This window comes from Seriola dumerili, unplaced genomic scaffold (genome assembly GCF_002260705.1).
Source record: "Seriola dumerili isolate Sdu_G_001 unplaced genomic scaffold, Sdu_1.0 BDQW01000723.1, whole genome shotgun sequence".
NCBI classification, from domain to species: domain Eukaryota; kingdom Metazoa; phylum Chordata; class Actinopteri; order Carangiformes; family Carangidae; genus Seriola; species Seriola dumerili.
In genome coordinates, this window is record NW_019174978.1 from 631774 (window position 1) to 649010 (window position 17237).

At 40.5% G+C, this 17237-nt stretch overlaps 1 protein-coding gene across 1 annotated transcript; it reads left to right on the forward strand.

Annotated features, from left to right (window-relative positions):
- Nucleotides 1–10624: 10624 nt before the first annotated feature.
- Nucleotides 10625–17232, forward strand: glipr2 (GLI pathogenesis related 2). The gene is made up of 5 exons (XM_022765635.1): nt 10625–11003; nt 11737–11845; nt 13349–13452; nt 13922–13999; nt 15292–17232. The coding sequence occupies exons 1-5, from the start codon at nt 10991–10993 to the stop codon at nt 15456–15458; spliced, it is 471 nt and encodes a 156-aa protein (XP_022621356.1). The 5' UTR covers nt 10625–10990; the 3' UTR covers nt 15459–17232.
- The last annotated feature ends 5 nt before the right edge of the window (nt 17233–17237 follow it).

The following is a 17237-nucleotide window of genomic DNA, read 5'->3' on the forward strand; positions in this document are numbered from 1 at the left end:
CTTTATCCCTTTGGAGAGAAAGAGGGGGAGTCTGAAGGAGACAAAGGCAGACAGACACAGCCAGAAAGAGAGGAGAAGAAAGAAAGACAGACAGAAAGTAAGAAACAGAGTTGAAAGTGAAAAAGAGGAAGGTAGAATGAAGTGAGTAAGGACAACAGTACTGCCTCGCTCAACACTAATTCACTGATGGCTAGCTGTAAAGTGCTTAGATTTCTAAATAACAGGGACAGACAAGCATACAGAGCTCCACCAGCAGAGTAAAAGGCAGGCACATTTTAGTGCATGAGGTACGCGGAAGCTAAATTACAAACATGCTGCTTACACACCAGCATGTCAGGTTGGGTTGGAGAAGCCAACCCATAACTTGACTGTGCTAACTGTGCTAAAAGGAAAACAATGCTCTGTATTTCTACTAGGGATCTGTGTACCAACCTGTTGATAAAGTACCCAAAATCTATATTTATATATTTAAAATATGTGGAACAAAATGATCTCTCCATCTTTCCCAAAGCACTGCCTAAAGTCAATTTTTGCTACTACTCCTGCAGGGTTTTGTGTCTTTTTTAAAAAACACTTTTAACTGCTCTGTTTAAGATTTTTCTGCCACACCGATGGCACTTTTGCTATGTACATCCCAAGATGGCAGTCATGCCTGCCAAACAGAGATAATATATTAACACCACAGTCAGTCTTCAACGTCACAGTCAGTCAGATCCAAAAAGGTAGAAAGGATAAGGGAGAAAAAGTGAATCTTGCTCTACTGCCTGATTTTGAGATTGTATTTTTAATGAGTATTGCTGAAACATAACACTAAGCAGAATGAAATCTATATTTTATAGTCATTGTTAAAAAGCAGCAGAAGGTAGATTTGCATTTATGCGCTGGGATCGCCTCCACTGCAGCATTCTCCCACAGCCAAAGGATGTTTTCTTTTGTTTGTTTGTTTTTTTTTTTCTTTTCCCAATTCTTTCCTTCACAAAGACGCCATTTGAATGACCCAAACCCGTCCCACTGGAGCCAGAAATGAGAAAAAATAAGCTAAATACCTTACACATTTAAAGTTATGTCTCTTGTACCTTTAGCGGCAACAGCATTTAAATGATTACCCCCAGGTATTGCCAACCTGTACTGAACACACACAGCTGCTCCGCGGGATGTAATAACACTTTACTGACCACTGGCCCAATGGGATTCCAGTTCAAACCATATCTGAACATAAAAACGGAACAGGGAGGATGTTTCATTTTCCCAGAGGGCCCTCTCTCTCTCTCTCTCTCTCTCTGTCCCTCTTCGCTACCGTTATCTCTATCTCTCTCCACATTGGCTGCTTTCATCCAGCTCCCAGAGCTGAGGAGATACACAACAGAAAGAGAGAAAGAGAGAGAGAGAGAGAGAGAGAGAGAGAGAGAGAGAGAGAGATATACATGCAGACACACAAAAGTTAAAACAAAAAACACACAGAAAGAGAAAAGAAGGAAGCATATACAAAAGAGAAATGCACTCTTTCTCACACACATACACACACACATAGAGGTATATATACAGACACAGTGGGCCCTATTTCAGGATGCTGTCAGCAGGGGGACAGAGGCTAGAGGAAACACAGGATGAATTCTCCTCTGCCTCATTCCATCACACTGCCATGACACCCCTATTTACCTCCCCCATCTATCTCCACACTGACTGTCTACCACCTTGTCTTGCCTGTGTGTGTAGCTGTTAATGTGTGTGCGCTGTGTGGGTATGTCTGCACACGTGCAAGCTTAAGTGTATCAGCACGTTCACAGTGATGGAGTGAGGTGAGGTGGACACTGTATATTGTGCTCCACGGTGTTAGAACACGCTGTGCAGCCCATCAGCGTTTGACAGAATCACTGTGTTTTTGTTTAGATGGTTGAAACAGTGGCACTCACTCCCATAAGAGCGACACAGGAAGTTTCTTCTTTAAAGTTTACACTGGTGCCAGTCCCGTGGTATCCCGAGCAATCTCTGCGACAGATTCCCCCTTAACTTGATTTCGGCTTTGTTTTTTTGTTTTTTTGTTTTTTTCTTTGTTATCTCTTCAGGCTCACAAGCATTCCTCTCCCTCTGTCGTCGTCCGATGGCTTTGGCTTCACACCCCATATGTCCTCCTGTGACGATGAGAGAACCACTTTCATTGAGGGGAATGCAAGTGTTCTGTCCAATTCCCCAACCTCATTTTGGCTCTGAGAGAAATGGTCCCTTTCTTTATGTCTCCCACACATGTACACATGCACTCACACACACAAATGGTCCCTACCCTGCCGTCCTTTCACTCCCCCAAGGCTATGGTCATGCATTTTCGCTTCATATTAATTTTTTTTGTTTGCTCTCCTTGGCCTTCTATGATCCATGACCACAAAAAGAGAGAAGACACACAGTGAGAGAAAATTAAATCGATATTAGCAGCACAGACATGCAATATTGAGCTGTCCAGTGGCTTTATCTCGCACTAGAATGCTAGCTATCACTTCTCAAAGCAAACGAAAAAAAATGCTCAATTTCAGGTCTTTTGTGCTTGTTCTGTATCCTTGCATACATAGCCTACATGTTTGCAATGTAAATACGTGATATCCATCTGTACAGCTTCCTAATGCTCTAAGGCTGAATGAATGTGAGATTGCTGATTCCTGTTTTGGAGTTACACACGTCTCTTTAGGTAATGGCACTATTCACAATGAATGAAATCAAGCTGTAATAGCCAGATGTGATTAACTTCACTAATCCATTAGAGGCCTCTATGATCGACAAGCAGACAAGTCTTTGTATTTGTTGAGAGCGCCAAAGATCACATCCTCCCAGATATGATTGCAAATCCTGTGTAAATGGCATCAGCAGGCTGTTAACGCAACATTCACTTTCTCTACCTACTTAATTCTCTTCAGTGGCATGAGGAGGCTGTCAGTTTACAGTGCTTAGCAGAGTGAGGCATAGATACAGTTTCACATCTCCTGATTAATGCCATCATTGTCTGCCAGCTAACACACTGAGATCTTTCCTTAAATGTTGCAGCGATGCATGTTGTAAAATCAAGTCTGTTCAGAGGTTACTATTTTCATCATTAAATATTCATTAACACGTGATATTCAAATACCTCAAGGACATACTGTATGTATGAATTTCAAAAAGTGCTTACTTGCTGTAATGTGGTTTAAGCTGTAATTCCTGCTGGGTTAGCAGCAGTTGATTTGATTAAATTCAGGGCACAGACTCGGTTCATGATATTCACACTCTGTTCATCATGACAGCTTAAACACTACAGAGTGACAAATTGTTGCTCTTATGATAAGGCTTACGTGAGACTATAATCATGTGTTTACCGTAGGCCTATATGCGTTCTTGGATATGTGGGCATGCAGGTGGATGCAGCAAATACCTTTCCTATCCCCAGCTCTGTATTTGTCAGTAGTTGATGGCTGTATTTTATTCGTGTGTGGGAGTGTGTGTGAAAATGCGTGTGTGGTTGACAGTCCACTGATGGGCCGACACCTTTTTTCCAGACAGCCCACCCTCCTGTATCGTCTCGCCAGAGCAATGGAGTCCTCCTCAGCATTGCTAACAATGCACACATAGACAAAGGCAGCCACACACACTCGCACTTATATACACATACTTGTAGTATATTCACAGGGACCCTGTCATTGACACATTGCATTCCCTTTCCGCTTATCCTATCTTTAACCATCATAACTGAATGCCAAACCCTTAAGCTAAAAAAGCCATTTAAACTTGTGGGGTCCCCATGAAGCTGTCAGACCCCATAGTGGGCATCCAGTTTTTGGACCCCATGAATGTACTAAAACAAGGGCACGGGCACACGCACACACACATACACATACACACGCGCGCGCACACACACATACACACGCGCGCGCGCGCACACACGCGCGCACACACACACACACACACACACACACACACACACACACACACACACACACACACACACACATTCACAAGCCAGTTATACAATTCATATTTAACAGATAGCTTTGTTCTATGTTGCCCCAAAGCAGTAGCTCCCACAGCAAGGTCAGAAAATATTACTAAACAATACAAACACAACTGTAAAATAAGCCAAAGAGGCACCATCCAGAAATACTAAATTAGCTTGCTGCCCAGTCCAACCACAACAGCTGTCCCAGATGCTGAGAAAAGCTCCACCGGGGGGCCAATGCATGATGCTTAAGGGTGGTTAGTTATTTTCAGAAGTCATAATTAGCGTCCATAGTGTCAAGACTTTTCACTGGCTCTGCAAATGTTGTATGACAACTATTAAACAACATTAAATCAGCTTGAAGAGCTTATTAGTTATACTACTTGGACATAGCTATTTAAATTAGAATATATATAATGCAGAGTGAGAAAGGAAGGAGAGGGGAGGAAACAGGCAGCAGATCCAAATGTCATCAAGGACATGTAAACAGCAAGAGCAAAGAATACCGCAAGGATATTCAGTAATGACTTAAATTCCGTATTATTTTCTTGGAAGCTTCCTTGAAAGAAGTAAATAATTTAATTAAAATGGAAATAGAGAGAAATTGGAAATTTATGTTGAGATTAGTTTAAGAGTTTTATTGAGAGAACTGCCCATTTTAAACTCAATTAAATAAACATTCAATGCTTATTTACTATGTGAAATTCAATCATATCAATTCATGCTGAATTCATACTCTAGATACCAGCTGAACACTGTCTCCATTCTTCCTAGAATTAGTTTTACATGTTTTACAGGTTACTTTCCAGTAACTTGTCTATGACTTTACACTTGCATATCAGTTCTTTTCTGGGAAACTACACGGAACTATGGGAGCCTTAAAATAAATAGTTACCCAAGATATTTATAGAGAGAAAGAAACACCATTGACACTGTCAGAGTGTTGCTCTTTTGTCATCAAATGGATGCATTTAAACCTACAGGGTGCTGAGAGACAGTTTTCGTTATAACAGCCATCACAACATAACATGTCAATCAATGTCAAGGTCAAACAATACTTGTACTGTTACCAGCGCTGAGATCCACATTGTCATCAAGCTTTCACTTTTATACATGTTTTTTTTCCTCCTCTCTCTCCTGTCAGATCAGGATATCAGCAGACATGTGGTTCGACACACATTTCCTGCAAGCATGCATAAATGCATGCTTGCATAAGTGTGTGTGCTTGGGTGTGTGCCTGTGTGTCTGTATGAGAATGAGGATGTGAGGATAATTTAATTATGGACCAGATAGAGCAGGTTACTGAGGTTAATATCCTGCATGCACTCTGCTCCTCTCCGGACACAGTAATTGCTTTAAGCACATTAGGAACTTTATTGACTGCGATGGCCTTTTAAGACATTACATTTCTGCTGCTTAGTGTCAGACAGGAGTCGTCCAGCCCTGCTTACTGTCTCTGCCTCCCTATGTCCCCGCCTTTCTTCCTTTCCTTCCCTCCCAGCTTGCCCTCTGCTCACCCTGTCACTCTCTCCTCCCTGCATGTATCCCCTTGCCTGTATCTGGTTAATTGAAGGCTCCCTAAATATGATGAGATTTGTATAACGCCTCATCCGTAGAGGCGGCTTGATGAGGTTTGATTGGCAGGTGATTAACTCCTCTTAACCCACAGAATCATCTGTCCTCGGTGGAACAGTTGCACTAATGACACCATAAAAGGCTTCTTGATGTGTCAAATTTTGGAGCGGAGCTCTGGAGAGAGAGCTTCCAACAACTCCTTCGAAAAAGTGCAGCCCCCTCACTTCTCTTTCTCTCAGCTGAGATCAATCCTCTCAACACCCTCTCAGTAGATCTCTGCATTTTCACTCAACTAGACCTCTTAATGAGGATGGAGGTGAATGGAAGGAGTTATTAAAAAGTCCTCACCTTCCTCCTGGGACTACTAAAGAGGAATTATATGCAACTAAGTGCACTTACAGCCCCAGTTGTTTCACATTTCTGTTGCCATAAATCCACATCCACTGCAGTCATGATGGAAATGGAAAATTATTTCTGGCCGAGACAGAATTTGTGTGTCTTTCTTTTTATAAGGGATCTGCTGGAAGATTTTCAGTAGGGGCTTCAGGTGAGGAAAAAATGAAAATTACAGATTCGAGGGATGGAGGGAGGGGATGAGAGACTGAGGGAAAGTGATGGGGAGGAGAGGAGCAGCAAAGGAACGATGTCGCAGCTGACAGGGAGGGGAGCCAAGCAATAAGTACAACAGATATAGCCAATGTGCAGAGATAAATGATGTAATATCTGCATGGATCAATGTCTGTACTGTCCCTCTAAAAGTGGCTCTCTCTATAATTCATCTTATCATTCCTCCTAGTACATGTGCATGCGTGCACACAAATACATATATTTGCACTACATACACCTTAATGCACACACAGATATCTCAATTAGTATGAATTAAGATGTATGGCTGTAAAGTCCCAGTGTCTCTAGACCACTATGTAAATGTCTTCTTCCAGCTGTCCAGTCCTATCACTCTGCAGATGGTAGGAGGAGGCAAGAAGGAAATCAATTTGTTAAGATAGCACTATCCGGCTAATGAGAAATCAAGTGGCTTGACTTTTCACACAAATCCCATCATGTCCACTCATATTATGAAACCAAGATGTCATTAGTTGCACTTAGTGTGACTAATAGTCACAACCACATCCTTGTCCTGTGTCTTTGCTAATAGTCCCACCTTGTGGCAAATTAAATAATTACATGTGAAAGGATCACAGAGGGGGTTGGCAAAGTAACTGACACATTTGACAATGCAATGCCATAGCTCTGAGTTAAAACCTAATTTAGAAACTCATATTGTTTACTTCCTTTATTATAAATGGAGTGGATTAAAATCAGTGAGCCCACAGGAAATATCCTCAGCTCCTGCTTGGCCTCTTGTATTATAACAATGATAATAATAAACACACAATTTCAAATTGCCCAGAGTTTAAGTCTTTTTTTAATCTAAAATGGAGGCATGTATTATTTTACATACTCCCATTGTGCCTGGTTATATTTTCAAATGATGATTCATGAATTAGTCTTATACTGTATCTCAGAGAAGATTTAATTTAGCTTTTTTTTTTTTTTTTAGCACTGACAGCTGCAAAAAAGGGAATGCATGGAGGTATGGCAGTAATGTAAATAGATATAAAATGGTACTGAAAAAGGCCTATTTACAGTAGGCTATGTGTAGGTCTAAATGGACTGATGATGACATGTCTCAGAATCTATGTGTACATTTGGTTTGCCATTGTTTTTGAAAGTTTATATGTGACCACAGTGTTTTTGTCCATAGAGCATCATAGTGTTATTTTTCTTTCTCACACTGTGGTCTTTCTGTGTTTTCTGTATCTGGCCTCTTTGTGGGTTTTCAGAGTCGCCTTATGATGTGACTGAAGAACTCACGTATACAAACAGTGATTGTTAGACCTCTTTTACAGCTGACGCATAGACTGCAAACTGACATTCAGCTTAATATGACTCATTTATGAGGCTGTCTTTGGAATTATGATTTATTGTATTCACAGGATGAAATGCTGCATCAGTTGCCAAGACAGAAATACAAAATGTGGCAAGGAGAAGAGTCTAAATCCATGCCAGCGGTTCTGTGAAGCTGTAGCCTACTTGGGCACCACAGTAGTTTGAGATAAATAAATGCTATCACTGACATGGCAACATCCTCACAATGACATTGCTAACATGCCAATGTTTATTGGGTATAATGTTAACCATGTTCACCATATGAGTTTAGTGTGTTAGCATGCTTATATTTGCTATTTAACACTAAATATAAAGAGGGCCGCGGGGAGATGTTGAGGGTGCTGTAGTGGGAGTAGCATTTTTGCAAATACATGTTGGAGCTTATTTTGTAAAAAATCATAATCGGTGTCTCTTCATACAAATACAACATAGGGCTACAGCAATGCCACTACAACACAGACCACGACCACAACAACAACAAGGTCTATAAAACACAGAAACACAATAATGCCATTGCTTTGTTAGTGTTTATTAGTGTGTTTTAAGTTATTGGCAACTAAATTATTAACTGCTTGGGCAATACTGCATTACTGCACCATCAGATGTATGCCTCGATTGTAACAGGTCCAAAAGCTCATTGCGCACAGCACACAAGAACATATCCAAATATGCCAATTTTTTCAGCAAATGTGGCCTATATCAGTGTGACATTAAAATATATTGACAACGGGCTATTAAACTGCTCGGCGGCAGCTTGTAATAAACCAAATATCTTACCTTGAGCTGTAGACAATGTGCTCCAGTAGTTACAATAATCCAAAGGTGGCCTTGCGTTCGGGCATTGGGTATGGATGGGGCATGGATGTCCAATGAGTTCAAATTGTCACCGTGGACCTTCAACACGGAGAGGTGAGTCAGTCTCTTCTGGGTCATGGTGTTCCGTAGTCATGTTTTGAAGTGACGCAAGAAGGTCCTCGGATGAGGCCACGGAGATGGGACGGCAGCAGCATCAAACAAGAGGGCTTCGATCGGCACATTAGTCCATCTTAAAGCAGCATGCCTTTGTATTGTGTTGTGTGCAACTTAGATCTAGTGCTCTTTGGTTTTTCTTAATTGCTTTACGCCATCTTGAAAAGCCGCCCTTCAGGAAGGGGTTTTCAGCCCTAAAACTGTCTTCATCAATCAGTTTTCCCACTGCTTTCATACAAGCAAAACACACAACATGAACACTCTCTGCCACATAATGAAGCCACTTCCAGTCAGCAAACAAAATTGTATAAATGCGCGGCTGAAAATTTCTTTTCCAAAACGTCTGGCAAGAAACTTGAAGTTCGAGGGGTGGCTCCTTACATGCCGCCATGTCAGTCCTGACCTGACACTCGGTAGCAGCAGGCCCCCTCAGTGTTAGCGGTGCTAAGGGCTGAAACTCCGGGCGGTGCTGGCACGGTGGTCTTCGTCTCGGACACTAAAGTAAAACCTGCTGTCCCGGACTTCAGCTGGACCTTTATTTGCTGGTGGTTTGCTGGTGGTTTGCACCATTGCGATTTAATCCTTGAATTAGCTGTCAATACTATAGAAACAGCACTCAAAGTTAGGAATCTTACCATAGAGTTCACATGACCAACCTTCTCTGCCTCTGATTGGCTAGTGATCACTGCCTATGTTGGTTGGATTGGTTGAGGACTGAGTGGTTAGGGTTTAGGCAAGAATCATATACTGTATAAAGAGGGTAAGAATAAGTAATTCTGAGGAAGAGTAGTACATGTCAACATTATAGAAAAATGATCCTCTCGCCACTAGGGGGTACTGCAGCACCCGCAGCACCCTTACTTTCCGCGGCCATGAATATAAAGCACAGGTGATGGGAACGTCATCAGTTTTGCAGGTTTATGGATATGAATCAAAGTACTGGACAAACTGAAGTTTGGACCTAATGAAGGTGCTAGAGGAAAAGTCAGGGGGTCACCAAAGTCAGAGGGATTCATCCCCTGGGGATTATGAATGTCTGTACAGAATTTCATTAAATCAATAATCAATATTTGTTCTAACCTACTCTATAGGTAGACTACATTCACACTCTGCAGTAACAGATACTCCCACAATAGCCTTATTGTGTGTGTTTACTGACCTTGATTCATTCAGGCCTAACAAAGTGTGGATAAACTCTAATTCACAACTGGGAGATTAGCCAGTCAAGCCTCAGCATTTTGCTGTTATACATTAAGCAGTTTTATCACAGCACTTTGGTGCTGACACACTGAAGTCCTATTGATTTAGAGGGTGTAAGAAAAAGAGTATTCATTCTTTATACAAGCTGTAGCCTGTACAAAAACTGGAGAGACGATTTTAAAAGCTGAGTTATGAGATGTGCGGTAAAATATTAGGCAATCCATTGTGAGGCTCTGTTGCATTCCTGCCTTTGTTAAACCAGGTGTCATTTGTGTGTTTTTTTGTTTTTTTTTGTAATGATGAATATATCAGTTTGGAAATACCATTAACGCAAAGAAGGCAGCATACCTCATACAGACAAAACAAATAGTAGAAACCTGTTCTGCATCACGATGAATGGTGGTTCTGCCTTTCCCTGTGTGTCATCTGCAGTAAGCATATTGCTCAATCATTGTTTTTTTCATCCAGGATGGAGGTTAAGGAATAAGTGGGTGTAATGGGATAACTTATTGATCCAGAAGTTACTGCAGGAACCGAAAGATAGAGGTGGAAAGTTTCCTGTAAAGTTTTAAAGACCATAGCACTTTGAAAATATCTGCTTTAGTGAAAGTGAAAGGACGTTTTGAAAGGTGAGATATGTCAGTTCAGAAATAGCAGTGAGCACACTCTATGACCTCTCCCCCATGCCATGGTGTTCAGTGGCCCATTATCTATGGCAAAGCGCCGCATCATGACAGTGTAGTTTGTAAGAAAAGTCACTGTCCCAGCTATGGCTGCAAGGAGCAATTACGCCGTGAGACACATGCCCATATGCCATATAAAGGCATGTGTCCATATGCCATATATGGGCATGTGTCTCACAGAGATGATGTCACCAACCACTGCAGGGGCTCCCTTTTCATTTATTGGAAAGTAAAGACACAGTGGGTGTGTGCTCCTCTGAGCCATAAAGATAGATGGAGAGCATACAGATAATAGGGTGTGTGGCTACAAGACAGATAGACACGTTATTTAAATGAAGTGAAACAAGGGTTCAGGAAGTTATGTAATGATCACTACATGCAGATAAATAGCTAAAGGGGAACTTTGCACAACTGCTCGATCTTCAAGGTGGAATCGAAGGAATTGAAGGAAAGGCCCAAAATAAAAGTGTTAGCAGCTGCTTCAGAGCATCAGCGTTGGATAGACAGCACTAAAAGGAGGAGAGAGAGAGAGGGAGCAAGCAACAGAGAGAGAGGCAGAGAGAAAGAGAGCAGGAACAGAAAACGAGACAGGGGAGAGGCTGATTTCGTTCAAGCTTATTACTGATCTCACTGAAAGGCTTCCTGTGTCAGCACCATGGGAAAGTCAGGTAAGTGGAAACTGCACTCAGAGAATTTTTTACTTTGATTGTATCAGCTTGGCCAGAGTTAGAACTTTACCTCCTCAGTGAAACGGTGTGTGTGTGTGTGTGTGTGTGTGTGTGTGTGTGTGTGTGTGTGTGTGTGTGTGTGTGTGTGTGTGTGTGTGTGTGTGTTTAACTGTCAGTGCTTGCTTGTTTACTGCATGTGTCTGTGAGCTTTGCTTCTCTTTTTTTCTTTTAAAAATACAGAACTGCAAATCAAACCTTTTTTCTTTCTTTTTCACTCATATCGTTTCCTTGTTAATGGTGCTTCCAGTGAGATTTCAAAACAGCTTTCTCTGGTTCTTAGTTAAGATTCATCTTGCAGCATGCTGAGTAAATGCTGGCAGCATTGGTATTTGTATTGTTTCTGTGTGACTATTTGAATGTGCCCATTGTGTGTGAGCACTCAAGAGCTTGTAGCACTTATGAAAAGGCCAGTGAGTGATAGGCACCGGGCAAAGGGGGGGTGGGGGGTGTGTGTGTGTGTGACATGGATGACGTTTTCTACTCTGCATCATCTGTCATGGAGTTAGTACTCACTGTCTGAGGTCAGTCCGCAGGTGGTGAACTCAGATTTCAGTTCGAGTTTGTGCTCTGCAGTCATGTATGAGTCTTCATGTTGCATCATCACATCTCCTTTGTTAGATTTCTCTTGCTCTGGCTGTCTGACCCTTCTGTCTCCATCCTCTATGTCTCTCAGCCTCAAAGCAGTTTGCTGAGGAGGTTCTGCGATGCCATAATGAGTACAGGAAGAAGCACCAGGCTCCTCCACTGAAGCTGAGCAGCAAGTTGAGCAGAGAGGCTGCCCGGTTGGTTAATGCACACACAGATCAAATTAGAAAACTAATTAGCAGGGAGTCAAATTACTCTGGATAACAGTGACAGTCCCAGTCTAGCCTGTCATGCAATAACTAGTACATATAATACAATATCAAGGGTCTTTGGTTTGTTTTTATTGCGATTAGAGGTTATGTTGATAATTTGCTGCAAGTAATTGCAGCTATATTAACATTTTATTCAAATAAGGTTTTAATGAAACTTAATCTCCAGACCTTCTGTATCATTAACCCCAAAAAAGTCTCAGAAGTTACTGAAACACCAAACATGTTTAGTACTTTGAGAATGGATAGAGGCGACTGTCTTACATAATACTCTGTTTAATGGTGCAATAGCAACAATAACAGTGAGATGCTAATAAAACCTTTAGTTTTATGATACTTGACATGAAAATATACATTAACATCCAAAGCACAATAATATTTACACTGAGAAAAAAAGAATATTTATTCTTCAGGTGATTTTAATGTATTGAAATGTATTTTTTAAATAATTGGCCTCAGGCTACAGTATGTAATGTTAATACAAAAATCTACACCTCTGTTATTATGGGTGTATTCTATATACTGTGTATAGTGTTAATATCTATGATGGTAAATATCTGAGTTCAGAGATTATCTGCAATTTAAAGTGCTGCAGTTCATTGGAATGTGATGTTTAGTTCTCCCTCTGTGTCAACTGACTTGCACTGATTTGATTTGTAACGGGGCTTGCCAAAATGTTGCTTTCACACTTGCTCAGGAGAAAGGTTGAGGCATCATACGCTCATTCACCGCTGCATGTCTTGGGAATAATTTGTATAATTAGAATATAAATAACATAATTCAACAAAATAAGTGACAAAGTGGACTGGATTTACATTTGTAGAGTAGAAGAAGTTTCATCCAAGAAGCCTCAATAGCTCTGCTGAGGAGGGAGTTCCCTGGCATTTAAGGCCTGTGGTTGATCCGCGCCATGTTGTAGGAGTCACTGAGGTCATATGGCCACATAATTGTCAATGCAGTGGTTTAAATAGAGACATGAATAAGTTACTACCAGGCCAAGATGCAGTAACGCACCTACAGACTTGAGCAAAGTGGATGTCACTGCATCAGCACTATATCTGTCATTGTAACGACTGAACTTTAGAACTGTGCAATTAGTCCATAAAGATAATATATGAACTCTCTAATCAGCACAATACCGATCCAACTATCAAAAGCAGTCTTTTAAAGAACTGGTTTCTGTGCCTACATTGCGGTTTTTCCACTTGACTATACTTTAAGTTAAGGATGTTTCACACTGTTTATCTTGAGGGTGGAGGACAGCACAGTGCAGGAGGCTTTTCAAAACTGAGACAAGCTGTAAAGTAAACACCACTCATACCAGTTATCTATCCAGTGTAGAAATCAGCTTTTAGCAGGATTCATTGTGAAAATGTGAAAAGGACAATTTAAGCAGTACTACTGCCAACTTCCTTTTGTCTTTTACCACAGTTATGCTGAAAGTCTGGCCAGCACAAGGATCCTGAAACACAGTGTGGAGTCCAGTAGAGGGAGCTGTGGAGAGAACCTGGCGTGGGCGTCCTATGACCAATCAGGTACACACACACACACTTAAATGATTAGCTGTATATGTTCATGCTATTCTCTCACACTTACACACTTTGGTCCCCCTGAGGTACTTGTGTGTATGTAGGACATACATGCATAAGACACATCCCTCAATAGATGCAATAGTTTAGTCTATGGGGCTTAAAGCTCCGTGCAGACTTTCTCACCATGCATTTGAACAGCTGGGATCTATTTCCCGTCTAGTTCACTGTGTGTTTGGGACCTCAGGCACCCATGACTCATGGCAGAAATATGTTAGAACAGGACCATGTGATTCATAAAACATCTCCTAGAGTGCTGCATCAGGCAACAAAAAGTGCAGCACCGTAAACAAGATGTGTCCAAAAGGGATTTGTAGCTGCAGGGTGCAGTTTTCTTATTTTATTGTCACTCCGATTAACATGTATGACACATGACTGATTTGATTGTCCTTAAAGTTACACTTTGCTCGTGCAGGGAAGGATGTGGCAGACCGCTGGTACGATGAAGTGAAACAGTACAATTTCAATCGTCCTGGATTCTCCTCCGGCACTGGTGAGATTTACACAAGAGTGTCTGTCCATCTGTCGCACTTTCTTTCATATTTCAGTCAGTGGTAAACTTCCTCTGACCAACAGCATAACAAACTGAATTCAATATCAGGATAATCCTGAGTAATCATTATATATTAACATATAAAACAGTATGGCTTATGTCTATAAACTCACATGTAAAATAATTTAAAGGTGAAACCATTAGTTGATTAATTGGTTTGCCAGTTACTATTTGGTAATTAAGCAATCAGTTTGAGTAATTTCTGAAGGAAAATGCCAAAAAAAAATGATTGGTACTGGCTTTTAAAAAGTCAATATTTTCTGTTTTAAAAATGTTTTTGTCATAATAAAAAATGATAGTGAATATTTTGGATTTTAGACTGTTAGATAAAACAAGCATCTTAAATTGTAAACTATTCATGCCAACTCATCAGCAGAATTAACTGGTTGGGAAAATAATTGATATTATAAAATAAAATAGAATAATTAAAATAAGCTCATCACGTTGATTTAAATTCATGAAACTGATATATTCTTCAGTCACTCTGTCATAGTTTTACCTAAATGTGCTAATGTTCATTTAAACATTAATAGTGTAAAACAAAACAATTCAACCTCACTCACTCCTCACTCCTTCTCATGTGTTTTCATGCCCTCTTGTTGAGTCTCATTTCATTTCTTCACTTCTTTTTATCTGTGTATTTATCTCAATGTATCTATTTCTTGCTCTATTTGTCTTTGTCATTTTCTGTTTACTCGTTGTCAGTTTCTCTGTCTCAGTGTCACGTTTACCCAGGCGGGGAAGGCTGCTGTTATTCTCGTGCTGGTGTCACACCTCAGTTAGTGTGTGACTGACTCTGTGACCAGCCACGGGGAAACTGAGGGGAAATCACAGTCCTCTATATCACTCCTAAGCCCACGTCATTTCTAGTCTGCCCTAATTCCTCCAGATGGTTTCCCATAGCCTCAGACTCCGGTGTGCATGAGTCTGTTTAACTTAATCACACATGAAGCAGATCATTCCAACCAGTGATTCACGCTGATTCATATAAAGTTGCCTGTTAGAGAAAGAAAGAAATTAAGCGTACAGGGAGAAGGCGGAGGTTTGAGATTAATGAATGAGAGAGGAATTAAAATTCCTTCTTCTATAAATATTTAGAGGAACTAAAGAAGCTCTTAGCTTCAACCATATCCTAACAGCCCCTTAAGGTGCAACTCTGACTCCATCTTCTCCTGCCTTTTCTGCCTTTAGTTTCTTTCTACTTATTATTTCTCTTTTTACTCTCCACCTAGGTCATTTCACAGCAATGGTGTGGAAGAGCACTAAAGAGCTGGGTGTTGGTAAGGCCACTGCATCAGACGGTTCTTCCTTCGTGGTGGCAAGATACTACCCAGCTGGAAATATCACCAACCAGGGACACTTTGAAAATAACGTTCTCCCAGCAAAAACCACGTCCTAATGATTTCTAGATGCCTAAGACTTGACTCAGGCACAAAGGCATTTATTCCTTTTACCAAGAGGGAAGTTATCTGTCTGCACTGCTATGGTGAATACTCAGGAGAGCACCACTTATTGCCTAGTAGAGACCCATGTTAAAGTCTTGTATGGATTCTAAAAGATGAAATGCACTTGGGCTTTAAGTCCTATATTTGTCATTTGGACATGGGTGTGTATGATACAGTGTTTGAAATGAAAGAGGCACTACTGTTTGACATGACTAACAACATATATCCAGAGACTATGTGAAGTATAATCCTGATTTTCATTTAAATTTCCTGTGATAGTATTTCATTCATTAATTCCAGTACTTTTATATTTTCACTCACTGAAATACATCAAAGCCTCACATCTGTATTTGTGTAAGAATGGGAACTAATTCAGTCAGGACAGGGAATACATATTTACTTGTGGAGTCTTTGCTTTTAATTTAAAGCTGATGACTCAACATGCTTGGTATGTGTGTTATTGCTACTACTTGTCAAAGCAGAACCCTGCCACCTTGTATGTGTTTTGTACTCTAATCAGTTTTGTACAATAAAGCTGACAGATTGTCAGAAATGCATTTGGCATCTGTCCATGCATGCTAGTGTTATCAGTGTTGCATGACATTAGAGAGAGAGACAGAAGAAAACGTTAATCATGACACAACCATATTTTTTTGGAATATGAGTCACTGTTTTCTGGAAAAAAAAATAATCCCCCCATGGAATATGATAAAGCGGGAACATTTTAGACAATTTGAGCAGTTGCATATGTAAACACTGAGTAATGAGCATTTTTTCCATTTGGTACTAAGGGTCTGAATAACTGTAAGACATAAATCTTCTACTTCTAAAAACCAATATAGCAGTGCAAAGTATTTCTTTAATATCTGCAGACTGCCTCTGCAAAACAATAAAACAATTATATGAAATGGTAATCTTACAGTGCAGCCTGTTAGCAATGTTTCTTAAGAAAAACCCATTACCAGAAAAAGAAATGTTAATATGCCTTGCCTATATTTCACACAGTCTACACTTAAACAGCACGCCATGACAGGCTTCACACATTAAAGCTCCAATCTGTTATCATATAAATTACAAGCACGCTGTATTTTTACATATATTAAGATATATAGACGAGATATGGATGAAATATATGCATTTGTGTGTTTCTCAGCTCTGAATGCTCGGAAACACGCTGCAGGCCTGTCAGCCCTTTAGCAGCAACAAAAACAATCATTTAGATGTTAGTATGAATTGGTTTGAGAGTGATAGCAGATTCCATTATTTTGTTGGATGTTGGCTTTGTTTTTACCTTTAAAGGGGCTATTATTGCCAGGAGCAGTTGGTGGTGATTGTCGCTTTACAAGAGCTTTGGCCATCGTTGCGTTTACAAGAGGTTATAATAGGCGCTCTGAGCAGTGCTACATCTTCAGGGCAGATTGGAGGCTACAGTGGATAACTATCAGAGACTGATGCTGGTTAGCATGCTAACTGCAGTTCTAGACAAGACATGATGGAGAAGACAGTTTGATGCTGAGCTTGCAATGTTGCTCCTACACTGGTAAGTAAACAGTTGCTAATGCTAACGCTGGCTATGTAGCAATAGCAAAACTTACAAATAGCTTAATAGATTTTACATTTAGATAAGATGTAGTCGATTTGTGAACATTTACTTCTGGCTTTTGGGAACTAGCAGGCCAACAGAATCTCTACACTGGTAACATGTGAGGGTTAGTTGGTAGAGAGATAAGTAA